This window comes from Rhinopithecus bieti, unplaced genomic scaffold (genome assembly GCF_001698545.2).
Source record: "Rhinopithecus bieti isolate Rb0 unplaced genomic scaffold, ASM169854v2 scaffold_42219, whole genome shotgun sequence".
NCBI classification, from domain to species: domain Eukaryota; kingdom Metazoa; phylum Chordata; class Mammalia; order Primates; family Cercopithecidae; genus Rhinopithecus; species Rhinopithecus bieti.
The window spans coordinates 443,319-471,048 of record NW_016817843.1 but is presented as its reverse complement, the minus strand read 5'-3'; the positions used below and the strand labels follow the sequence as shown (position 1 = coordinate 471,048).

At 41.8% G+C, this 27,730-nt stretch overlaps 1 protein-coding gene across 1 annotated transcript; it reads right to left on the bottom strand.

The window, feature by feature from the left end:
* Window positions 1-204: 204 nt before the first annotated feature.
* Window positions 205-27,724, bottom strand: BCL2L11 (BCL2 like 11). The gene is given in 4 exon segments (XM_017856209.1): window positions 205-873; window positions 876-1,051; window positions 26,295-26,701; window positions 27,516-27,724. Coding segments are annotated over 3 exon segments (621 nt in total). The 5' UTR covers window positions 26,689-26,701; window positions 27,516-27,724; the 3' UTR covers window positions 205-822.
* Between the last annotated feature and the right edge of the window lie 6 nt (window positions 27,725-27,730).

Genomic DNA, 27,730 nt, shown 5'->3' with positions numbered 1-27,730 from the left:
CCATCCTGGCCAACATGGTGAAACCCCGTCTCAACTAAAAATATAAAACTAGCTGGGTGTGGCTGCGGGCACCTGTAATCCCAGCTACTCAAGAGGCTGAGGCAGGAAAATTGCTTGAACCTGGGAGGCGGAGGTTGCAGTGAGCTGAGATTGCGCCACTGCACTTAAGCCTGGTGACAGAGCAAGACTCCGTCTCAAAAACAAACAAAAGTCTCCCATGTGAAAAAGGTGTCCAAATGGTCACCTATATTGCCCCCAGGTAAAACAAACAAAAAAACACTGCTTCTACTAACTACAGAAGATGATACAGGCTAAAATTTTTTTAAAAATCAAGAACATTAGCTCAAAATACGTGGCAGTCAATTATCCATAATATAAAGTTTTTATAGCCCAAATTACAGGCTATTGATGAGTGGCCTCCTAATACATTTCAACAATTAAATGTTCAAAGACAACAATGGGCTCTGCAAGGGCAACGGCTCCCTGCTCTTACTCAGGTCACCCTGCAAATTGCAGGAGAGTCTTTTACATGAGTGCTGGGACCGCTCCCATGTGCTAAGTGACAAAAGATGTTGTTTAAAAATTACCTTTAACTTTGACCTAAAATGCATAAGGGGCACACTACATGGATTGAAACCTATGTTAATAATATTTAGGTGAGACTATCTCAAAGTCTATAAATAATCCCTATTTTAGCATTGTTTTAAAGTCTGCTAATAAAATTCCTTTGCTGCCTCCTACTGTATTATTTTATTTAAGTGCCATTACTTAAACTCAGTCATAAATGAAAAATGGGAAAGGAGAAACAATGAAAGGTCACAACTAGGCAACAGTATTCATTTCTAGAATTAGCATGTAGTTACAACAAGTCACTTTGTCTTTTTTAAAAAATATGGTGTGGAAGGGGAGGGCGTGAGCAGAAAAGGGGGTAAAGAAAACATCATTACCCTCCTTGCATAGTAAGCGTTAAACTCGTCTCCGATTCGCCGCAACTCTTGGGCGATCCGTATCTCCGGGCGCATATCTGCAGGTTCAGCCTGCCTCCTGGAAGCTGCATCAGAACAAACAAAACAAAAATCACACTGTGGTCCATGGATCACTGGGAAAGTTCCAGAGATAAGTCTCTAGAGACAAGCCCATCTCACATGCTCTTTCACATTTCTGGGAGCTCCCTGACTTCAAGAACTACAGCCATGTATTAAAGATTAGAGTGGCACAGTCTTCTACATAACTCTGGCTAAAGAATACGAGATATATAGAATAAAATTTCCTTTTTCAAAACTGGAGATTCAGAATTGCTGAATTCATTCCGACCCATTCATACACACTTCCATTTCAAGAAGTTACTCACAAGAAAATGGAAAATCCTGCCAAAGAAATAGGCTTGAAACATAATTATAACATAACAATTCAGTTTTTCAGTAAAATAATCATTCTGATCTTATTACAAGGTAAAAATTCCTATATAACTTTCAAACATTACCTAAAAATATGAGGTGAAATGGCTGTCCCATTCAAAGCCAAATAAGCGAAACCCCGAGAAACCTGAATGAGTTGGTTTCTATGAAAGCAGGTACGATGATACAGACAGCTGTCTTCAGAAGGGCTACCCCAGGGCCAAAGGAAAGCATAATTGCATGTTTTGTCTCAATATTAATGCATCCAATCAAGAGGAGCTCAAGTCTGCAAACACCATATGGAGAGAAAAAATGTTTTTGGGTCTAAGAGCAAAGGCATTTCTGAAAGAAGACAGAGGGAGGACTGCCCTTTCATTAAGCTGTCACTAACATTCACACCCAGTACATTCATCTGTTTACTAATGAAACCATTAAAAGCCATGTGACAGCCAAAATTGAAGGAGAACAAAAATGTGAGTTGTCAAAAGATCCCATTATGCATTAGGAAGATTATATTCTCCATGTGCCACCAGGAAAGCATTACACTCAGAGGCTAACAGTTCAGTAAAGTGTACAGGAAACGAGATAAAATTCTTGGATTTCCACCGCTATTCACGTGTAACTTACGCTAACTTACTGTAAAAACGGGCACACCGTACTCACAATTAAACACACGTATTACGTCTTCACCAGAACAAAATATGTAAAAACCTATGATAATAGGATTTTGCAATAATAAGGAACATAACTTCCTGTTTTTTTTGTTTTTGTAAAAGGCCGGTAAAACTGACACTGATTCAGAGCTCTATAAAAGCACTTAAAAGTGAACACTTTGAAGAGTTTTTGCCAATTCCTCTAAAATCTCTTGCCTCATCTTCTCTGACCCCAGCCCCTTCCCAAGTGAATTTAACAGTAATCCCACAAAGGGAGGAACTGCTGTAGGAAGCCCTGGTGGAGAAGCACAAAGGCTGATGAACAGGAAACTTTTAGGATGTCAGGCATGGCCTCTGAATACAGCCAATCATACAAAATTTACTTTCATTGTACCTGTGTCACACAAATATTTCTAACAAATCTATAAAAAGTCTTAAAATTAGTTTTTGAACTAAACTGGGAGAAAACAAAATTTCTGGGTAGATGGGATACCAGGTGATGCTGATGTCATAGTTCCTTTCCCTGGGCTTACCGCCCTTTAAAGAGCTACTCTTTTTAAGTGTTCGTTCCCCGATTTAGAAGCTTTTAACAAGTCAGTTTACCCTTAGGGGAAGAAGAAAAGTGTTTTGTTTGGGCACCCACTGCACAAGGGTCTCATGCAATCCTCCTAAAGGAGATGCGCCTACCCATATGCACAAATGAACGTCCAGCCAGCAAGACACCATCATTCACCTCTCCTGAGCTTCAAGCTCCATCTGTTTCTCTCTACACATGACTGACAGAGAAAACTGTCTTCAACCCCGGAGTCAGAAGTGAAGAAAACACCAATTATCAAAAGAATATCTGTGAACTACAGATTGATGTTTTATAAAGTTGGCAGACTGGTAAAAACTGCAGGCCAAGTTACCCAATACTTAATACATCAATGATATTCACAAATCCACTCAACAAACACAAACACTCACATGCCTGACATTGTTCTAGGAGGTGCTCTGGGTATAGCAACAACAGAGACCATGCCCTGCTCCCACGGGGCTTACCTTCTCGTGGATTAACCACTTGATTTCAACTAACTGCTAAATTTCTTTGGGACAAGGAGACATATTTTATACTTTTTATAAGACAAAACAAAAATAACTCCCCCCATCAATTTCCCCCAACTCATAAATAAAGTCCACTGGATTCTCTTTAACACCTTGACTTGTGTCTGTGGTTTAGAAGCTTCCATGGCTTGTGCTTGGGCTGGTAATTGCAAACACCACCAAATACCATCAAAGGGGCAGTGTCTGTCAGAAGCCAACCTATCAAAACTAGCACTTAGTGAATGCATTCAACATAGCCAGCAGGTAGGAGCTTTTAAAAAGTTAGCCAATTTCAACTTATTCATCTTAAGAGATAAATGCCCTGCTGGCTTTGGCAGAAGCAAATAAGCAAATGGCCTGTTTCTTGTACAAAAAGAAAAGTTCAGTAGTTAACATTAATTAGCCTAAATAAATTCATGGATATAAACACATCCCTAAGCTCTGGCAGGGAGAATGGAGGATGTGTGTGTGTGTGTGTGTGTGTGTGTGTGTGTGTGTGTATGTGAGATACAGGAGGCTGTATTCTTACAGGTCCCTAAGCAACTCTGATGCAGATGATTTCCCAACCAGACCCTGGTGGACAAAAGGTAAGAAACCATGGCAATGCCCTGGAGCCCTGAGACATTATCTTTAGCATTTCAGAGTTAGGAGAGTTGTATTAACCAGAGATAATGGTTTAGAGACCAGGCTTACACTGGAATTGGCAACAGCTACAGATTACTAAGACAGCTATCAACTGTACTTAGGTGTCATTTTAAAAAGTTATTATGGAAATAGATACTACAAATTCACTTTGCAAAAAAGACTGATCTGTAGGGGCTACTCTAACTAGCACCTATCACTTTTTTTTAAAAAAGCCAGCGTTTTTTTTTTTTTTGAGAAGCAAATATAGTTATTTCTTGAATCTATAAACCTAAAAGTAATGGCAAACATCCTGCAGTAAAACCTAGCTAGTATGCACACAGTAGTACATGGCTATGAAGTCTACATGACAAAAACTCTTATTTTGACTACTTTAGCCCTATTCCTAGATTTTAAAAGGGTAGTTTTAATCTGTTAATACAGTGCAACATAAAGTTCAATTATTTCTTAAGTGACAAAATACCTTCCATGGGGATAGAGGAAGCGTCTCTTTAACTTCATCACTAATTTAATATTAGTGAGTCTCACACCACATGACATCCACCAGAACAAATGAATGGGGTCTGGAAGCCCCACAGTGGCACTGATCAGCACAAGAATTAAGTTTTTTATTTCCTTTAGCATCGGTTTGCTTTGCCACCACGATGGCAAAGGGATCCACCGGAATGGTCCTCCAAAAGTGTGCCTGGAGCCCATGGGGTTTGGGATACAGAAATCTCCAAACACACGTTGCTCCACCCTCACTCCTGGAATCTTACCTGGATACTCAACCCAATTCCTCCCATCCTAACATATTCAAGCTATCAAAAAGATAGCCTGGGTTGACATTTCTAGTTTATAAGGAAAGTAAGTACCAAGCATAAATATTTTATTTTGCTATCTGCAAGGTGTCTGACCATCATAAATGTTGATACCTGGTCAATAAAATGGCTTTATTTGAAATGAAAGCTCTTACTCCGTAGGAAGATCAAATTTTTAACTTGGCAATTTTACGTGAACATACAAAATTCTTCAAAGGGGAAATTCTGATGAGGTGCATTTTTACCCACAGAAAAGGTAGTTTCAGCATTTATGAAAGCACTTCACTCCATAAACCCGGCACTAATTTTTTTTTTTTTTTTAAAGCACAATAAAATATAAAGTGCTCTCGAGGTAAAGCAGCTCCAAAGCTGCAATCTACAGCAAAAGCTCCAATCCTGCAAGCAGCAGACTCAGGCAGAGGGGACTTCCGAGGCAGATCCATATTTTCTTTCTCTTGTTTAAAAAAAACCCCACTAATCAAAACTTTTATAATGCAATGTGTCAGATACAAGCAATTTTTGCCAAAAGTGTGCCCGCTGAATCTTCAAACTTCTTAGAAATCATGTTTTGAAGTCCAGAACTTACTAGTAACATTATTTCCTATGGGAAAATACCATGAAGTATTCTTAATCCATTTTTGGGGGAGCGGGGAGGGCATTTTCCAACACCAAGGAACTTCAGTTGTACTCAAAGATGCATGTTTCTTAACAAACTATTCTGGCTCAGCAACAGACTACTTTTAAACTCAAAGTAATTTAAAATCTTAAAAGTTCAACAACTGAAAAATTAATACCGTGGTTAAGTGGTTGATAGTGAAATCAGGCTGGGGCTTTCACAAAGGACTTTCTGTAGCGCCAGCAGCCACGGCAGGAAATTTATTTTTTTTAAAGAGAGATTGTCAATTCATAATGAGCTCTGTATCAGTCAGGCTAAACTTTCTGATTTCTCTTTAATGTCCAAGAGCTGCTACTCCAAAAGTCTCTACTTCAGTGCTCCAAGGAAATGAAGTCACATTATGACATTCTCTCTCCAAAACCCAGTCGTTCTCTGTGACGATGCCATAAAGTGACATCTAATGACTCAGGTGTGCGTACTGGGCGGCAGGCGCATGCCACACGTAAGCATTCTCAACTGCGCCTCAGTCTGGGAACGAGGTTGGTGTGACCCTCATTTCCGAGGGACAGCTGCTGTTTTAGTTCCCGTCTTATCATTACTGGAGTTTCAAGTGTAGTACCAGAAACCAAATTAAAACTCACGGGAACGCTTCACTCTGTACTGTTTCCAGATGTTCAGATATCTACAAGCACTCGGGTAGAATCAAGATTAGATTTTCAAGTAATCAGCGTGAATTAAGCTTTGAATCGATATTCAACTCAGAACTGACAGAGGATTTTACACACAGAATAGAACATACTTTGTCAAAAAGTGCACATTCTGTCTGGCACTTGTGGGAAACAGCCAGGCACAGCCGGGGACTTGCAGGGCTGTGAGGAGAAAGAAGGCCTGTCCTTCAGACATTGCAGGGCTGTCTACCTTTACTCTCTGGACAGATTCTGCTTTAACCACCGAAAGCAATAAAGGATCCTGTAAAGGGCCATTTCTTTGTGGAGTCTGAAACCAGCTTTAAACCAATTCCAAGAGCTACTCCGAAAATGTTTAGAGGAGACACTGCCTCTGTCTGCAGGTGGGCTCTCTGAAGCTGACATTCATTTAGAGAAAGAAAAATTCCAGGATGTTTATTCAACTCTGTAAGTCTCCTTCTTTAAATATCTTCAGAAATCTCTTTCTAAATTCAGAGTTATCCAAAGCTTACAAGAGGAGGGATGCAACAGACCAGCCCACTAATGTTTCCTTATGAGACCCACCTGGGTGATGGAACTATTTCTAGTCCCAGTTAGCTATAAGGCAAAGGACAGCACCTGCCATCAGGGTTTGCGGTAAATGCTATCAGAATAACGGTTGAAATCCTCAACTCTGATGGTTCTCGGAAATAAAATAAGCAAGAAACCAACGACACACACACACCTCCCTCCAGGTCTATTTCTCACTTGTATCATTCTATTTTTTGGCAATCCCAATCAATTCCGCTGAGCCACTGGATGAAAATAAAAGTTATGAGAAATAAAGTGACAGGATTAGTACTCAAAGTTTCCTCAATCTGTCTCCCTGGAACACATTTGTGACAAAAGCCTGGGCAGTCACATGAATTCAAGACGGTGCTTCAAAAACAGCTGCTGGAATAAAATACTATCAATAATAAAGTTTATGAGATGAGGCCAGTGTTTTCATACTTATTCTTTCAACGTGCACTGCCCACTGCCTTTATGGGGCCATGGTCAAAAGAAACAGCTTTCATCAATTTCCAGCCTGATCATTTGGAAACTGACAGTAAACCAAGGCTGTGAAATTGGACAGAAGTCTGGAAACTAGTGTTCATGAGATTTTTTTCCTCTTTCACTATTATCTGTCCCTTATAATAAAAACACAAGTCTAAAGACATTAAGATTAATGTGTTACGCCTTTTTACTCATTTCTCATTCAACATCAGAAGAACTAATTATCCATGTCACCAGAGCTGTCCCCGACACACATATTAACATATTTACTAGCAGCTGGAGACAAGCCAGGAACAAACCCAGACTGAGCTGTGTGTGATTCCTATGTTCAAGGACATCCCCAGCTGAGTCATGACAGAAGCCCAGCATCTTGCACCATGTGGGAGACCTGGGCAGGAGCCCTCTAAGACTCCCAGCCTATGTGCCCACTTCCTGGGACAGATCCACATTTCCTAAGGCACTGCTGTCCTCCCTGAAGAACACCGAGTGCTACAAAGTTATTCCAGATAGGGAGTTGAAATGTTCCCTTCTAAGCCCCACCTCAATCTTGATTCCGCCCCTGTGACTATAAAGGAAATCTATGGTCCCTCTCAATCACCACCCCACTTTTTGTCAGTGAACCTGTGCCAAATCTGGTCCTAAACCAGTTCTCTCCAGGTGCCTTTTATGACATCCCCTGGGAAGCCCCTTGACCACTGGCCCCGCCTTGGTGTGCTCCTGAAATCGCTGCTCTGAATAGTGTGTGTCAGTGTTCTCTACCCTCGGTGTTCTGCTAGTGTTCTGCCGGGGAAGGACACAGGACACTGAATACTGCTACTGCTCCTTAGTTTTTCCACACCAACCTTTGTCCCAGTCTGTCTCTGGAACAGCTGCAACTCCATTTCTATAGCTTTAGATTACTTTCAGGGGATTAAAAGTGTCTGACCTGTGCCATTTTATTCTGAAACACAAAAATAATCCCAAAACTAAGGACAGCTAAAAGAAGACCAACCCTGGACTTACTTTAGTGCAAAAACACAAACTCCTATATTTCTTCTACTGACAAGGTAAACTATCCAATTTATTTCCCCATAAGAAAACTATATACAATGGTTCACTTAAGACCATTCTTTAGAATTAAAATGCTTAATTTGAAGTTACTGTAAGTTGTTTCCAGCCAAAAAACCAGATCTGGGCAACAGGGGAGGGAGATGAGAATTTAAACTAAAAATGTAAGAATTTCTGATGACACAATCAGTGTGGCTTCCTCTATGAAATTTAAAACCAGTAGCAGGAAACTGGTGATTAACATCTTTTCTCCTAAACTCACATTAAAGTCTCAAGTATTCTTGTTTTCACCTCCGTGATAAGAAAGACCAAGACTCAGCTCAAAATAAGAGCAAAACAGAATCCTAAAAGCTACACCTTTGGCAGTTTTAAAACAAAATGGAAAAGCCTATCAATTTTATGTACATGGTTAAAACTTACAAAGGTGATATACAAAGTGAAGTACAACTTAACACAGGTATGATTACTGATAACACACTGTAGAGCTGAGACATAATGAAAGCTTCTCACTTAAAGTCACAAAAGGCAGCTGCTTCTTTTTATCCCATTTTGAATAAAAAGGAAAACTTTTCACCTTGATTATGCTAACCATTCGAGCAGCTACTGAACTTCCCTATGAAGGGCAATTCCGAGGGAGGATCCAGTGGCCTCATCTGTAAACCACAAGGTTGTATAAATAAATTGTGCCGTGTCTTCCCAGACAGATGACTTTTTTGTCACAGAAGGAAAAGAACGGGAGGTAACGTCTTCTAACTTAGCACAAGCGCAAGTTAAGGATGTATAGAATTCTGTGCTGAAAGACTGTGTTCTGGTGCTTTTGAAGGTCTTCCATGTGTTTGGGTTCACACATTCCTCCTCCTACTCCTCCTCCTCCTCCCCGCCGATGCCCCCACTTTCCAGGGCAGACACAGCTGCTACCCAGTGAGTCTGTATCCTACACGAGAAACACACTGTGTGATACAGATAGAACTGAGATTGTTCTGGCCGGGTGCAGTGGCTCACACCAGTAATCCCAGCACTTTGGGAGACTGAGGCCGGCAGATCACTTGAGGTCAGGAGTTTGAGACCAGACTGGCCAACATGGTGGAAACCCATCTCTACTAACAAAATACAAAAATTCACCAGGCGTGGTGGCACCTGCTTCTAATCCCAGCTACTCAGGAGGCTGAGGCAGGCAAATCGCGTGAACCTGGGAGGTGGAAGTTGTAGTGAGCTGAGATCGCGCCATTGCACTCCAGCCTGGGCGACAAGAGCAAAACTCCGTCTCAAAAACAAAAAACCAAAACAAACCCACAAGAATTGGGATTGTTCTAACTCAATGTAGGCCAGTTCCCCATAGGCACCAACTCCCCACACTGCTGTGACCACTGCGGAAGGGCCATGGCCCTAACACTGAGATTTCCAGGCAGGCTGAGGCATTTGCCCCAGGGCTGTTAACAGGCCTATGGGAGGACTAAGGCTGGGCTGGGTCACCTGCTGGAACCTCCCACTCCACACCTTACACTAGAGGAGCAGAGGAACACAAAGATGAGTCAACACCTTCTACAGTGTATGCCAGGCTTTCTTTGCAGAGGACAGAGTTCTAAGCTCCAAATGAGCACACTGGTGAAATCCAAGTGAAAAGAGAAGGGACTGCTGGCACTCATATATTGCATTAAATGCCAATGAGAGTATCTTCAAATCAACAAATATTGCACTCATGCTATGTATCAAACTTTTTCTTAAGTTGGTAAGTTGCTTTGACTAATTTAGTAGAATTTATGCTCAAGTATCAGTAAAAATGAGGTGTAAACTCACACATATACTAACATTGTATCTATTCAGAATTCACTACTAGACTACTTCAGGTTAATGTCTTTCTCAAGGGACCAAATAACAGACAAATCAACAAGAAAATACACTTTTAGTCTTTTCTCCACCACACTTAATCCCACAGAAAAGTAACTCACTCAACAAATCAGGTTATTGAGCTTGGCTCACCTCAGACACCTTTGCAGATGCACATGCCTAACAGAAAATCAGACTGCATCCACTTAAGCTGCCTTCTTTAAAAAAAAGTATCCAACCACTCCTTAAGTCTTCTATAAATTGCTAATAGTAAAATGTTTTAGGAACTGGAATGGGAAGCATGTTATGACCCAGTAATACAATATATTTTGGGGAGAAAAGGCCCCAAGGTAATTCAAATAGCTGAAATCCTTACATTGAACGTGTTTCCATTTAACACACACACTCTTATCAGCTTGAAATGATTTTTTTTTTTAATTTTAGCTTCAAAACCATTTCACTCCTAAGAAAGGGAAGTCCAAACTAAAGCAAGCATTATGTACTGTGCAGAGGGCAGTCTGCCAGCACCAAAGACCCAAGTTCAACCTGGGGCTCCAACACTAAGCACAGCCCAGACTCATGTCCAAATCCCCAAGTTCGGTTTCCTCACTCTGAAAGCAATGTCAAGTCCCCACTGCAAGGTTTGCAGACACAGCACTTGCAGTCGACTGGCTGGCAATGACTGTGAGCGCAGATGTGTGACTCAAAGGGAGACATGCTCCATGGGAAGCCCACACTCCTGCTTCGTGGTCCACACAGAAAGGCAGAACAGGAGGAGAGCTGCATGCCAGCAGCCCTGTCTCAGGGCTATTTCTTGCCACACCTGTCTTCGCAAACCACAACTCTACTCACGAATCATGTGGATCTAGTCCAAGGCAGAGAAGAGAAAATACAAAGCACATTTTGGTTTCCCAGAGGACATTGGGGAAACAAATTCATTCTAAGCAAATACTTAAAACCACGAATGCCTGGCCTCTTACAAACGGGTTAAACTGGGCAAACGTTGTTTATACTGACTGTTTACTTCTGCTACCTCATAGTGTGTGAAAAAAGCTTACCAGGAAGGATCCATAACTGACTCACTTAGAAATACCAAAATTTTGATTATCAATGGCCAATAGTCTGTTTAATTGCCTTCTCACTAAAGGAGTTTAATTACCTCAGGGAAAAGAAGGAAAAAGCAGTTGTAGGAGTCTTGATTTCATTCACACAATGAACACTCCTAAGGTTAAATCAACGAGCAACCAATGTACCCCTTATTTTGGGAAAAAGTACATAAGTTTGGATTGCAAGAAAAAGTACTTGAGTCTATGTCTCACGTCTCAAGACACATTTTGAACTATATTCAAGTTTCTGCCAAATCAAATGGGCCGTCTCCAGCAGGTGTCCCCAACTCAGCCCCAATTCAGAGAGAGCTGGGGGTGGGGCAGGTTTCCAGATGTCTCTCCATGATTTACCCAAGAAGTTGAGGTTCTTCTCAGGTGATGTTCGGTTCACTGGCAGGTTAGCAGTGATTCAGACCTCCTCTTCCCAACCCCTCCAGGCCAGTTTCTAGAAAAGATGTTCTTTTTTGCTTGCTCGTTTGTTCTGGGACCCAGGGGATTAGAATTGTAGTAGCATTTCCAGATGAATTCACTTCCCTAGAAGTTTCCTATACTCCTGGAACGACAACTCCTTTCCACGGAGAGCAGTACAGAGCACTTCATTACAGTCATACTCACTAACCTCAGGGCTGAGGGCTCATTGAGGGGCAAGGGAAGATTCCTGTGTGAGTTTCCACCAGGCGCTTTCTGTTGATTTGCTTATGGAAAAACTCCCCATGACCCTCAGAGGTGAGCACTATGAACTCACTTGATGGCTGAAGAAGCTGAAGCTCAGATAGACTCACTGCTCCACCCAGGTTCCATGGAGGGTGGGCGGGACTGGACCTAAAACCTGCTCCAGACCCAAGGGCAGCCTGTGGGGGAGACAGCTACCAAGAGCAACCTGCCAGTACCAAATCCCATGATCCTGCCCGATGGAGATGTTCCCTGAGAGATTACTCACTTTGCAAAAAACAAAAAGGCAGACCCCAAAAGAGTAAATTAGGGGGCAAATGTTCACCCGGAGTACTTTTGGTGATGGTCCTGATGGGACCAAAGCTTGATCAGCCTGGACAAAATGTTTACCAATGCAAAAGACATAACGGTTAACACTGAATCACACAAACAAGGTACGCATGCCCAGTGACAGGCTGCTGGGAATGCCAAAGACAAAGATTAAAATTATAAACAGCCAAAGTTTTAGTAAGTATTATTTACTAAATTTGTTCTGATTATAAACATAATACTAGTTATGACAATTGCATACATACACAAAGGCACACAGAAAAGACCACCTGTGGCCAGGAGCAGTGGCTCACACCTGTAATCTCAGCACTTTGGGAGGCTGAGCTGGGCACATCACTTGAGGTCATGAGTTCGAGAGCAGCCTGGCTAACATAGTGAAACCCTGTCTCTACTAAAAATACAAAAATTAGCTGGGCGTGGTGGTGGGTGCCTGTAATCCCAGCTACTCGGAAGGCTGAGGCAGGAGAATCGCTTGAACCTGGGAGGTGGAGGGTGCAGTGAGCTAAGATCATTGCACCACCCTGGGTGAAAGAAAAAAGGGAGAAAAGACCACCTGTAACCAGAATACAACAATACTCAGTACTGACAGTTTAATGTATTCTTATATTTTTGACATGCCAATGAACTTCTTTAATACTAAACTAGACTATCATAAATAATCTTTCAGTTTTTTAAAACTTAACATCAGGCAAACAGGCATTTCCCCTATGCCATTATTCTTTTTAACACCATAAAGACAGCACCAGTCTGCCAAAAAAAGGGGCAAAATAATGTATATTCTCCCCTTCCATTAGAGGACCAAGGATAGTCGTTTGGCTGTATAAACAATGCTGTGATGAACCCCCTTGCATGTATGTTTCTGCTAGCACTTCCTGAAAAAAAAAAAAAAGGGAATGTTACGTCTTCTGCTCTGTACCTGCAATGCACAGAGCTTACATCCAGCACAGGAGCAAGCCTGTGAGGTCTCCAAGGACAGGTGTTTGGCTTCTGTCCACAGTGTGATGAGACTTGCAGAGAAGGAAGGCAGTCTGAGGTCAGATGTTCCACCACAAGTCTCAGCCATTGACCGAGCAGGGACCAGAGGTGGATTAGGCTAGAAATGTCACCACATGAAGGATACATCGAGAGACTGAGGCTGGCCTAACAAAGAAGGAATGGAGACAACTTAATTCTGGTGTGGGAGGTGGAGACGGGTAGGGAGAGGTGGTGGTTCATAGCGAGTCCTGTGACAAGGCAGGATGACCACAGACATGGGGTATGTGGAGACTGGGCCAATGATCAGATTTAATGGTTTTAAAGTAGGTCAAGCAGCAAGGCATCAGAATGTACAGCAATCAATTGGCAATTAGGTGTACATCTCTAAACCTACCCACAAGTACCCTAAATATAAAACAAGTCAGAATCTTTAGTAAGAAGTCCCCCCTAAGGCATGTAAAATCAGACTTGGGTTACCCAGACATTTTCAGGAGTGATGTTTGAAAGCAGCACAGAGCACGCCCTATGGGCACACCACGAGAGTCACACACAGTAGAGTTACAGCAATAGATATTATGGTTATCATCTGAAAAAGGTAGCCTGGATCACAGCTAAATATCTTTCCATCATTGTAAGTCTGTTATTCCATATAGAGAGTAAAAAGAAAGAGTGAAAAAAGTAACTTCTAAAATTCAGAGTAGTCTTTGCAGTCAGAGCCAATTGATACTGCTATGGTATGAATGCTACATCCTCCCAAAACTCTCGCTGAAACCTGACCTTGAAGGTGATGGGTGTTAGGAGGTGGGGCCATTGGAATGGGATTAGAGATCTCACAAAAGAGACCCCAGAGAAACCCTCACCTTTTTTATCACTCGAGGACACAGCTCGAAGGTGCCGTCTAAGTGGCCCTCACCCCACACACCAAACCTGCTTTCGTCTTGGACTTATCGCCCTCCAGAATTGTGAGAAATAAAATTCTGTTGTTTATAAGCCACCCAGTCTCAGGTATTCCTTCAGAGCGGCTCAAAGGGACTAAGACAAATAGTCACCATAAACACTTAAAGAAAGGAAGCTATAGATCTCTAGTTCCACTGAGGTGGAGAAGCCATCTCCCCAGGTCCTTCCTCTCCCAACTGAAGACCTGAGACAGAACACCAGACAACCCTAGACAGAACACAACCAGCAGGCCCAGGAAAACTGAAGTGGGAAATAGGATGGGCTGCTGGGGACCTCAGGACTTGAGGGATGACGGACAGGGAGTATGCCATTTTCCTCACTCCCATGTATCCTGGACAGCATGCTGCACAAGAAACCTCCAACTGCGCCTCTCCAAGAGGCGTAGATAACAGCTCCATGGGAGGCCTCTTCTCCATCGCCAAGGGACTGAAAAGAGGGTGACCTAACAACAGAAAACCACTTCATGATTCCTGCCCTACTCCAGCCAAATAGCAATGGGAAAACCACAACACCCCTGGCAGCAGCTCCACAGCACAGCATGGCCAGAGTGGGGAGTTGATCTTCCAGCCCATCTCCAGCCAGGGGACGCAAGAGGTGCTCTGATTCCACCACCAGATGGTGTCAGCAGGCCAATCTCCCAGATCCTGCCCGGCAGAAGCAGGCAGAGGTGATCCGGCTGCCTTGCCAGAGCAGCGTTAGTAGGACAGTTATCTAACTCCCCTCCCAGGGTAACATTAGTGGGGCTGAGCAGTGAGCAGTGAGCTAAGCCTCCACCTCTACTAAACAGCAAGGTGTGGGCACAAGGTGGGATTAGTTAGTTGACATGACAGTACATCCACCCACTGAACCAGACAGTGCAAAACAAGGTTCATGGGCCCACCGGCTCTCCCAGCCCTAGCCTTGGGTGTCTGGGCACCCAGTGGGTACTAAGTCTCCACCCTATCTGACTAATTAAAGAGAACAAAAGAGAACTCCCCGACCCAGCATTAAAGAGGGAGAATCAGGTAATGGAAAGTGGGCCCGGTTGGCATGTTGTACCCGACTCCCCCACCCCTGGTGGTGGTGGGGGGGGCAGAGGGAAGCTGAGTTCCCTCTACTCTGCAGAAACAAGGTGTGAGGCAGCCCTCTATGGTCTCCCTGCTTCCTGGTGTCAGCAGTGGCTGAGGGAGCCAAGCTTACACACCTCCCCCAACAATTGGACACAATAAAGCAGTGTGCACTGGGGCCCCTATTTTGCTTGGAAAGTACCAGCAAGGCCAAGGAGGAATCTGAACTTCCAACTTACCTAGTAGAAACAGGCAGATATCATAGAATTGAAAAATATAATTAAACATAAGTTTAAAAACAATCAGTGAATATGAGGCAAAATCAATAGAATTTACTCAATCTGAAGAGACAGAAAATATACTGGAAAAAAATGAACAGTCTCAGGGACTTACAAGACTAACAAACGCACTAACATTCTTATCATCGGAGTTCCAAAGGAGAGGAAGGGACTGGAAAAGTATTTAAAGACATAATGGCTGAAAACTTCCCAAACCTGGCATAAAACGTGAAACTCCAGATTCAAGATGCTGAGTGCACCCCAAAAAGGATAAACCCAAAGAAACCCATGACAAGACACATCACAATTAAACCTCTTAATACTAAAAGACAGAGAATCTTGAAAGCAGCCACATAGGAATGATACATAACTTAGTTGAGAACACCAATTCAAATGACAAGGGATTTCTCATCTAAAACCATAGAGGCCAGAAGAAAGTGGCATGTTTTCCAAGTACTGAAAGATACATTAACGGCGAATTCTATCTTCAGGGAAGATATCCTTCTGGACTGAAGGGGAAATAAAGACATTCCTGGAAGGAGAACTCAGAGGAGTTGTTACTAACAGACCTATCATTAAAGAACTAAGGAAGTTCTCTAAATGGAAAGGAAATGACAAAAGAAGAAAGCTTAGAACTTCAGAAAGGAAAGAACATTGGAAGGGGAAACATGGGAGTGACTATTAGTAGACCAACAGTACTTTCTTAAATCATATTTGATGGTTGAAGCAAAAACGACACCACCAACTCATTCAGTGCTCAGTGTACATGGAGGAAACTTAGACAATTATATTTGAAAAATGGGGCTAAACGAGCCTAAAGAAAAGTAAGGTTTCTATTCTTCAGCTCCCGTCATAGAATGCTGTGACCATTGATACCAGCAGACTTAGAATATAGATTCCACACATATACTGTAATACCTGGAACAACCACTAAGAAAATGATACAGAGCAATATATTTCAAAATGCCACAAACAAACCAAAATGAAATCCTAGAAAATGTTTGCATAACCCACAGGAAGGTTAGAAAACAAAAAAAGAAACAAGGAACAGAGGAAACAGAAGACAAATAATAAAAAGGCATTTAGACATATATCTTATCTTAAATGTACCTGGTCTAGACAATGTAAGAGACAGATTTGGCAGACCAGATAAAAGAGGCTTATCTAAAGACATGCCATATATAAAAAACTTACCTCAAATACAACACATGCAGACTGAAAGTGAAAGGATGGAAAAAGGTAATACTATGTTAACATTAATACATTAATGTTAAAAAAGCAGAAGTGCTATTAATACCAACTAAAGTACATTTTACAGCAATGATAGAAGATTGGATCCAACGTGAAGACATTTTAAATGTGTAAACTCCAAACAACAGCACCTCAAAAGACATGAAGCAAACTCTGATAGAGCTGAAAGGAAACAGCTGGGGATTTCAGCACCACATTCTCAGCAACTGACAGAACAAGACAGTAAAATCAGCAAGGACAGACAAGAACCGAACAACACAACCAACCAATAAGATCTGAATGATATATACATAATGAACACTCTACCCAATAGCAGCAGAATACAGATTTTTTTTCAAGTACCCATGCAGCATGGATCAGTCATCAAAAGACCATATCCTGGGCTATAAAACAAATCTCGACACATTTGTAAAACTGAAATAGTATAAATTTGCTCTCTGATCATAATAGAATCAGAAAGAAAACAGTAACAGAAAACAGGACAGTCTCCACAGATTTGGGAATAAAACACACTTCTAAATAACCTAGGTTAAGAGGAGGTCTCAAAGGAAATTTAAAAATATATAGAGAGAACTCAATGAAAATGAAAACATAACATACCAAAACACATGGGATGCAGCTAAGTAGTGGTGAAAAGCAAATTTCTAGCACTGAATAAATGCTTACATTAGAGACGCGAAAGGGGGTAAGACTCCACCATCTCTGGTCCTGAGGCGTGGCCGCTTGGTTTGCGGATGGCAGTTCCAAGGAGAACGGGCAGCACGTTGTTTGGAAGGCTGCCATTCTAACTGAAGAAAATCATTTTGCTTTTGAGTTGTTTATAGCTTCTAATTGAGTAAAGCACACTTTCGTGAGCAAAATTCACCTTTCTCTCTGAGTTCTCCAAAATTTGGAAACTACTCATGAGTATTCTTATTTTATGGCAATACAGTTATTTGCGTAAGTTCAGTAAGAATCTGTTTTCTTTTGTAACAGTCACCAAAATAGACCATATCCTGAGCTACAAAACAAACCGTGACACATTTAAAAGAACTAAAATTGTACAGAGTACGTTCTATATGCAATTGGAGACACAGGTTGTTTTACAAGGCTTTAACTGAATGGCATATTTTCAGATATGACCAGACTGCTTTAAAGAATAAAAAGCCCCTTGAAAAGACAGGCCTGGTACCTGTCTACACAGTTCCCTTACAAGGTTCCTGACCTTCGATAAGCAAATAATGTCATTTTCCGACAGGCCCAAGAACCTCAAGATACTTTGGGACCTCGAGGAGAACGGAATTCACCCGATTTGTAGGTATTACAGGCAATGTTTGGTGGCAAATTTTCAGCTTGGCTTTCAAGCCTGGAGGCTTCTAAAAGTCCAATCTAAGATTTCTTATGAAAAAATTCCAGCAAAGCCAACTTAAAAAGAGCCTACATGGCCAATCACTTTTCTTGCTGCACTTTAGGCAAATAATCAGGCTAAATATAATAAGACTAACATATATTTTGCAAATAAATTGGTCCTTGACAGGAATGGGGAAACTGGAGAGAAAAAAACATGCTCCAAAGACAACTATAGTACCTGCTATCAGATTCTAGCCCTAACCATTATTTTTGAGTTTTTATTACTTGCCTACAATTCAAACTGGATCCTGAATTATTTCCCAGCTACAAGTCTCTAAAGAACTGAGTTCTAATTTTCTTCATGTTCTTTTTCATTATAATCCTTATGTGGATATTAACAGTATTTACCTTGTTTTGCTTCTTCCGAGAAAACCAGAATCAAGGTATTGTGAGGACTGCAAATGATTCGTCAAAGCCTGAGAATCTCCTTCATTTGGAATCCCACTGTGCCCGATCTATTTTTCCATTGCCAAGGCACACTACTGGTAAAGCTATACAAAATGAAGCACACCCACTAAAGGCTCAGGGACTACGGCAGAAGAGCAAGGCACATGAGACTGTAAGAGCCAGACTGGGGGCTGGAGTGTGGAGGCCAAACAACTCCATCTTGGATGCTAATCTGCTGTGCTGACTTCTGATTAACCCTGGTTTTGGGAATGCCTCCAAGATTTCTATTTTATCTACTGTTCCTTGGGTACGAGCATGTACTTACCGTCAATCCTGTCCTTAGTTTCATATTATCTCACCATAAATCCTGCCCTTAAGCAACTGTCCTGTACATCCCTTCTGAAGCATATATACCCTTTCCCTATGGCACATAAGCCCTGGGTCTGGAGGGTAACCATGCAGGGATCTACCATCTCATCTTGAGGCTGCCCGAGATAGTGTTTCTGTTTGTAAATACGTATTAAATGTTTTCTTCTGAGAAAACAATAAGAAGAAAAGAGAGGAAAGGTCTCAAAACACTATTCCAAGTTTCCGTCTCAAGAAACTAGGAAAATAACCTACCTAGCACAAAGCAAGAAGAAGGAAATAATAAACAATAAAATTAATAATAGGAGAGTAGAGAAAAATCAGTGGAACAAAAAACTGGTTAAAAAAAATCAAAACTGATAAACTTTTAGAAAGACTGATAGAGATAAAAAAGACACAAATTACCAGTATCAGAAATGAAGCAGGGGTTACAACAGATCCTGCATTCATTAAAAATATGGGAGTACTACAAATGCTTTTCACATTCATAAATTCAACAACTTAGAAGAAATGGACCAATTCCTCAAAAGCTACAAACTATCAAAACTCAACTGAGAAGAAACAGACAACCTGAACAGTCCTACAAAAACTAAGAAAAAAAAAATCTATAATCTAAATGCCCCCTGCCACCCCCCCAAAAAATATCCTGGCCTAGATGGTTTCACTACAGAATTCTACATTGAGAGAAGAATGAATATCAATTTTACACAATCTCTTCCTGAAAATAAAAGAGGGAACCCTTTCTAACTAATTAAGGTCCTGATATAAAAACCAGACAGTCTTAAAAGAAAACAACAGACACCTCTCAAGAACTTAGGCGCAAATACTCTAAACAAAATATCGACAAATTCAATCCAGCAGTGCATGAAAATAATTACAGACCCTGCCCAGGCAGGATTTGTCTCAGACATCCAAGAGAGACTTAACATTGCAAATCAATGGAATGCACCATATCAACAGGTTAACATAAATTAACATCACGGGCTCACATCAACGGATACAGAAACATTTTATAAAACCTAACACCATCCATTTATGACAAAAACTCTCAGCATTCTGGGAATACAGGTTAAAACTTCCTCATTCTTTTAAAGAGCACTCACATAAAACTTACACTTAGCATCATATTTAATGATTAAAACAGAAAGCTTTCCCCTAAGAGTGGGGACAAGGTATGGATGTTTGCTCTCACCACTCCTAGTCAACATAAACACTAGAAGTTCTAGCTAGTGCAACTGGGCAAGAAAAAGAATGTACACAGATCAGAAAGAAGACATAAAACTGTCCCTACTTGCAGATCACATAACTATACAGATCTCCCAGGAAATCTATGAAAAACTCTTAGAATTAAGGAGTTCAGCAAACTGCACAACAGAAGGCCAACACACAAAAATCAACTGTATTTCTATATACTAAAACTGAACACATAGATGCTAAAAGTAGGGCCAGGCGTGGTGGCTCAGCACTTTGGGAGGCCAAGGCGGGCCAATCACTTGAGGTCAGGAGTTCGAGATCAGCCTGGCCAACATGGTGAAACCCATCTCTACTAAAAATACAAAAATTAGCTGGGTGTGGTGGTGTGTGCCTGTAATCCCAGCTACTTGGGAGGCTGAGGTAGGAGAACCGCTTGAACTTGGGAGCTGGAGGTTGCAATGAGCCAAGATAGTACCAGTGCACTTCAGCTTGGGCGACAGAGTGAGACTCTTGTCTCAAAAACAAACAAACAAACAAAAAAACCAGAAGTAAAAGTACAATAAATACTTCTTCTAATCCTCCCTGAGTTCCAGCTGTGCCAGGGCCTTGCCAGAACATGCAAACACCGTGTCCTTCAACAGATGAATAGTTAAGCAAACTGTGGTGCATCATCTATGGAATACTACTCAGCAATAAAAAACAAGGCACTATTGTTACACAACATCTCTGATTAATTTCAAGGGCATTATGCTGAGTGAAAAAAGCCAATCTCAAAAGGTTACATACAGTATGATTATACTTATACAGCATCCTTGAAATGACAAAAGTACAGATATGTAGACCAGATGAGTGGTTATCAGGGGCAAGGAAGAGACAAAAAGGTGGGCTGTGGCTATAAAAAGGTATCATGAGAAATCCTTGTGGTGGAGTTGCTCTGTAACTTGACTGTGGCGTTGGCCATACAAACCTACACATTTGATAAAACTGAATAGAAGTAAACACTCACAGACACATGAAATGGACTGCATGTGAAGCTGATGAAATCTCAATACGGGAGATGGATTCTGTTAATGTAAAATTGCTGGTTGTGACAGCATACTATAATTCAGCAAGATGTTACCACTATAGGAAACTGGGTGAATGGCATATACGATTTCTTTGCATTATTTCCTATAAACGTATGTGAATCTATAGTTATCTGAAAAAAAATTTTTTTTAAGATGTAAATTTAAAATTGGGTAACTAACAATTAATGTGTTTGAAACTGGTAAAGAAGAATATCGTTCTCTTCTAGCACTTTCTCTTCCCACTTAGGACCTAAAAAGTTTCCTTATTTCTCTTGGTGTCAAACAAGCAACTATGGGGTTTCAGAAACAGAGCTGGGACTCCCTCAAAGACATCTCTATTGTGAGGCTCCAGGCAGCCTGGAGGTGCTGAGGAAGCATGTGCTCTACCATCTACTTTTTGAAGTCCAAATATACCATGGACTTCAAAGAGGTAAAACAAAGAGGTAAAACAAAACTCCGTATTTGCCTGGAGAATGCCGCTGTTGACAATGCTCATTTAACGTTTAAAATGTTCACAAGATTCGGCTAATCACTTTCACTCTCTTAAGTCAACCAAATAACCCAAGGAGTAAGCTTATTGGAAGTGATGTGCCCTGAGTGGGAAAAGTCAAGTCTTGCTTGCTAGAGCAGCACTGCACACTCCAGCTCCTCTCTCTGTGAGGCCAGCCTGTTGAGATGACACAGAACACCAGCCACAGACCTAATTTTGCATTTTTCTAGTAGCCACGTTTAAAAAGGTAGAAAGAAACAGAGAAAGTCAATATTAAAATACATTTTATTTAATCACCAACGAGCATGACTAGATGCTCAAGGAAGAGGGAGAGAGGTGGCTGTGGCTATAAAACGGTATCATGAGAAATCCCTGTGGTTGAGTTGTTCTGTATCTTGACTGTGGTGGTAAATATAAATCCAAACCACATACAAATCTAAGCCAGTAAATATAAATCCAAACCACAATGAAGTATCACCTATATCCTCTAGGATGACTACTGTTAAAAGAAAAAAAAAAAGTGTTGGTGAGTATGTGGAGACATTGGAACCCTTGCGCCCTGTTGGTGGGAATGTAAAATGGCACAGCCTCTATGGAGAACAGCATGATGGTTCTCCAAAAAATTAAAAATAGAATTACCATATGATCTGGCAATTCCACTTCCAAGTACATATCCGAAAAACTTTAAAGTAGAATCCCCAAAAGATATTTGCATACCTATGTTCATAGCAGCACTACTCACAATAGCCAAAAAGTGGAAGCAACCCAAGTGTCCCTGATGGCTGAATGGATCCATGAAATATGTGATATACACACACTGGAACCACCTTCAGCCTTAAAAAGGAAGGAAATTCTGACATTCTGCAAGATAAATAAACCCTGACGACATTATGCTAAGTGAAATAAGCCCGTTATAGAAGGGCAAATACTGTATAAATTTCACTTATATAAGGTACCTGAAGTTGTCAAATTGATAGACAGAAAACAGAATGACGGTTGTCAGAAGCTGGGGGGAGGGAGAAATGGGGAGTTATTTAATGAGTACGGAGTTTCTGTTTTACAAGGTGAAGAAGTTTTGGAGACTGGCTGCACAACAAAATGAGTGACCTTAACACTACTGAACAGTACACTTAGAAATAAATCGTTTAGGTGGTAAATTTATGCTTTGTGTTTTTTTTAACTGCAATACAAGTTTATATTTCATTTAACCTATATATTTAAAATACCATTTCACCACGTAACCCATACGAAAACAAACTATTTTGCATTCTTTTTTATTTCCTCAAAATCCAGTGTGTATCAACACTGACAGCACAACTCAGTTCAGACTAGTCCTATGTCAAGTGCTTAATGCCGCGTGTGGCTTCCCTGCTGTGCAGTGCTGAGCTAGACCTTAGCTATCACCACTATGTGGTAAACCTTACAGCTAGATCCAGGTAATTAAAAACATTTTGGTGGAGCAGAGGTCAGGACCTTTTTCTTGCTACCTGCTTTCTTAAACTATTTGTCCTCAGTTAAAAACTGCTCCTTGGAAAGGCTAACAGGCAGAGGTAGATTGCCTCACAACACCTCCTGGGCTTCTCCTCTTTGTCAGGCGCTGGCTAGCATCTGCAGGACATTATTCCCTGCCCAGGGAGCTCACAAACTAAAGGAGGGGTCAGACAATTACCAGCTAAAAGAGAAGTACCCACAAGACACTGAGGAAAAAAAAAAGAAGAAGAAAGCCATTAACTCCCATCTGTGAATTCTGATGTGCCAGGGAACAAGTATAAAATTTAAGACATTTACTAACATGACACTAGGGAGCATTCCTCCATATCCTGACTTTTCTCAACTCTCATTTTCAATTGTACCAGCTACACTTCAGTGTACTGACTACGCTTTAATTGCATTAAAAACACATATGGCATAAAACACTCATCTAAAAAGGCACTCAGTAAACCGACACATGTGAGTGATTTTGATAAAAGTCATCAGTTATTCACTAAGGTATCATTTGTCAAGTTAATCCTCCCGGAGTGTAAGGAGACTAAAATTGAGGAAAAGTGAAAAAACTGTATCTGTTGCCCCACAGATAAATATATTCTTTGAACCTGTCTTCAGAAAAATGAGAGACATAAGGAAAATATGAAAATAGTATTAATACACGTAACTACTATATATTCCTCATAGGACTTTACTTTCTCATTAGAACAAAGATGCAAAAACAAAATGTAAGACACACTGATCTCTACCCCAAGTTGCTGAGCAAAATACTGCTTTGTGGCTAAAGGAGCCCCTGGCTAAGGCGAACCTCTTTTTAACCTCACATTTGTGTTCCACCAGTTCAAACCAATCATAATGACTTCTTTGTGAAAAATGTATTTTGCAATAAATTATCAAAAGCTTCATTGAAGAACTTCATGGATAGGGTTGAGTAAAGAATACTAAACAATGTCAAGAGAACCACTTATGAACTCAGCATTATTTCAGTGGTCTTCAGGCATGAACTAAGACTGTAGAATGTCCACAGAAAATTATGGACTATACAAATTGTAAATTTTATGCTTCAATTTAAGAAACTCACATCTGGCTAAGTTCTTTCCTCCCCCAACCACAACTCATCCTCTTCCAAAACAAATCTTCCAAAAACTTAACACTGAAAACTTACCTCGGGACATTAACTTTAAACTAAACTCCTTGTAACTTCTCAGTTAATCCTATGCATTAAACTCTTCATCACACTATCTACTGAAATGTAGCTAATACTATAAAATTATACCTCAGGATCCACTATTTTACTTTACAGGTATAACCATTAACTGTGCATAATTATTTAGATTATGATCTTTGAAGCCCTGTATCTTTCATGTCAAGTAACAGTGCTTAACTTATAATTAGCTTGTAAAACAGTATTTATCACCAAAAACAGCATTCATTCCTGTCTTTACATTAAAAAATACACTATCTCACCCACTATTCCCAGTTCCAGGGAAGCAGAAACTACTTCCATGCATTAACCTACCACCTACAGAGACCAATGTATGCATTTTGCTTGAAAGGGACCTGGTTAGAGAAAATAGCTTAATAACCACAAGTGTGAAGCTTTTGTTGTGAAAGTGTGAAAAGCTAATAGCTTCCAGAAGGTCTTCAAAGTACATGTGTTTCAGGATACACACCATAAAGCCCTGTTAACTCATTTAGTAAGCAAGGATGTTATAGTAAGCAAGAATGATCACATATATGGGGGAGCATTTTCATGAGTAGAACAAAAACTACAAGCACGAAGAACTTCTAAGGCCGAAATGAGTTCACGAGTAGTAGTAACAGCAATAATAAAACTTCCAGCTCCTTTCCCTAAGGAGGGGCCCTAAAAAAGTACCTCCTGGCATTTGGCAGGAGATGTGCAGCCAACATGTGTAGCTGCTGGGATGTTTGTCATTTCTGCCCACCACTTTACAGGTGTGCCCAACCTCTGACAAGTGACCACCACTCTGAGGTTCTTTCCGATTCTGTAACATGGGCAAACGCCTGCCCGATTTACCTCACTGAAGCCTATGAAAACAGAGCTAGATGGTATTTAGAAATGTCATTTTGTTCCAGTGTCTACTTTGATGGGTTTGTTGAGTTAGCCTTCATCATGAAGTACAATAATAGACTCTGTACTGGATTTCCTAATTGATAACTCTACCAACTTACTTCTATCTTGTTCACAGATGGCAAGCTAATCTGGACGAATGGTCAATGTGATTGACTACTGATCAAGACATGAACCTTTTCCATTGGTGGGAAACAGCAAGTTGATCAACACAGACTCAGCCCCTCACGAGTGTTACCCAAAGTATGCACCCAAAGTCACATGCTGGAGGTTCAAGGGCCACATCAAGCCTGCAGATGTTTCCTTTCAGCTTGTACAATGTTTTCAAAATCTAAATTAGCTGTCAATGTTGAAACAGGGTATCCTGGCATCAATTTTGCATTCCTGGGTTATCTTGCAATGTAGGAAAACCCACCCTGAGACCACATGTCCTCACAGCCACAATTAGGCGTGGCCCAAACATAGAAGGGGCAAATACTCTCCAATTTACCAGTCTCCACCAGCTCAGTTCCTTCCATGATTTTGCTGCGGGCCTCTGTGGTATTTATGTTAGCCACTCTTGGTTCAAACCCTACAACTGCCTTTAATCCCTGAAATAAAAACCGACAACTTAATCTGATTAGTACTATGTCCAAACCCTCTGGGCAATAAGTGCAAAGAGGAATTTAAGCAGAAAACAAACCATTTTCATGGTTCTATGTTGGTACTGCTTTCACGAACTCGTTCATTTTTTTAAGTGTCATTTTCAAAAGTGATTGTCATCTTCCTTTACACTTTTCATTATTAAGCTATTTTCTGTAAACGATGAGTTCCCTGTCAAGCAAAATGTCATTACTATGTAAAGCGTGGTGGTTAAAACATGTCGTGGTTACACACTTTTGCTTAATGAAGGCAGACCTGAGAGCTAATGTTTGGACCTCAACTCATCACTGCCACAAAAGTTAATAACTTTGTAAAAATGTTGGTTTGGGCCACGCGTTGTGGCTCACATCTGTAATCCCAGCACTTTGGGAGGCTGAGACAGACAGATTACAAGGTCAGGAGATTGAGACTACCATGGCTAACACAGTGAAACCCCATCTCTACCAAAAATGCAAAAAATTAGCTGGGCGTGGTGGCACACGCCTGTAGTCCCAGCTACTCGGGAGACTGAGGCAAGAGAATTGCTTGAACCCGGGAGGTGGAGGTTGCAGTGAGTTGAGATTACACCACTGCACTCCAGCCTGGGCGACAGAACAAGACTCGTCTTAAAAAAAAAAAAAAAAAAAAAGTTGGTTGATAGTTTGACACATCCTCCATTCCCATCAAAACGTGGAATAAATCAGTTACAGGGTTTTAAAAGGGGGGTTTAAATGCCACACACAGCCTTCAAGCAGATTCAACCATCCACACATCAACCGCCTCTTACCCAGGCATTGCTTACCCATTGCACTGAGATAGTGGTTGAAGGCCTGGCAAGGAGGACTTGGGGTTTGTGTTGATTTGTCACAACTCATGGGTGCTGGGCTCCTGTCTGTGTCAAAAGAGAAATACCCACTGGAGGATCGAGACAGCAGGGAGGATCTTCTCATAAAGATGAAAAGCGGGGATCTGGTAGCAAAAGGGCCAGGGCTGGCCGGTGGGGCCAGCGGGCCCTGAGGGCTGCCGTGGGGGCAGCTGTCCCCTTCACCTCCGTGATTGTCTTCGGGATTACCTTGTGGTTCTGTCTGTAGGGAGGTAGGGGCCCCAGGTCTGAGCTGGGGAGGCCTCTCCGCAGGCTGCAATTGTCTACCTTCTCGGTCACACTCAGAACTTACATCAGAAGGTTGCTTTGCCATTTGGTCTTTTTTTCTGCAAGTAAAATAAAAACTAAGATTATTTTAAGCAAAAAAATAAATAAATAAATAAAATAAATCAGCTCTTAGGGTTAATCCCAAATACTTCATGTTCTATACTTTTCCGACAACCTCGCAAACAAAAAAATTGCACCTAAAATAATAAAGGTATAATTTTTTTTTTTGGCAGAGGGTGGGATTAAACTTCGTACCCCCGAACAAAATCAGTAACAATGTCAACAGCTTGCGGAACTGGTGCACACACACACGCGTTTCCAGAAAAGTAGTTAATCTGAAGTCTATTCGCGTGTGCTCTTTGCCCAGGATAGACTTGGATAAGTCAGAAACTCCCAGCGGCTCTGACTTCCCGGCGTTAGGTAGGACGCTGGAGCATAAGAGCGGGCGCAGACGCAGCGATTGCAGGCGGCTGGCCGCGTTCCCTGCTCCGGCCCCATTGTTTGCCGAAAATGCTGAGGGCAGCAAGTCTGGGGAAGGTTTGGCAGCGGCCGTCAGTCGTAGTAAGTGCGTCACAATAGAGTTTGTAACTCCAGCGCGGCTCGGCCCGGCTCCGGCGCTCTCTCCGCCCGTGGTCCCTCCCTCCCGCGGTTCCTCCCTCCCGCTCCCGTACCGCGCGCCGCACGGAACCAGACAGAACTTCTCTGAGGTGCAGCGGCACCGTTAGGTGCACACCCCTAAATGGGGGGGGGGGGGGAGGGAATAAGCCAACCCCTGCAAAGTCTCCAACTAGGTCCGCAGGCTAGGCGACACCGGTGCGCACCCCCTTCATCCCACAGACCCTCCCCTCAGAAGGCAATCAAGCCGAAACTCACGTCCGCGCCTTCCCTTCAGAACGTAGCGTCCGGGCCCGGGACCGGGCCCCGGGGCGTCTGGCCCGCGCCCTTCCCCGACCCGGCGTCCCCTGACCGTCACCACGAAGGCAGCGCAGGAAACAAAGCTCTGGACTCGGGTTCCGAGTACCCGGCGCAGCGCAGAGCCCGCGCCTTCCCGCCAGCCCGCCGCCGCGCTCCGCCGGGCAGCCGACGGC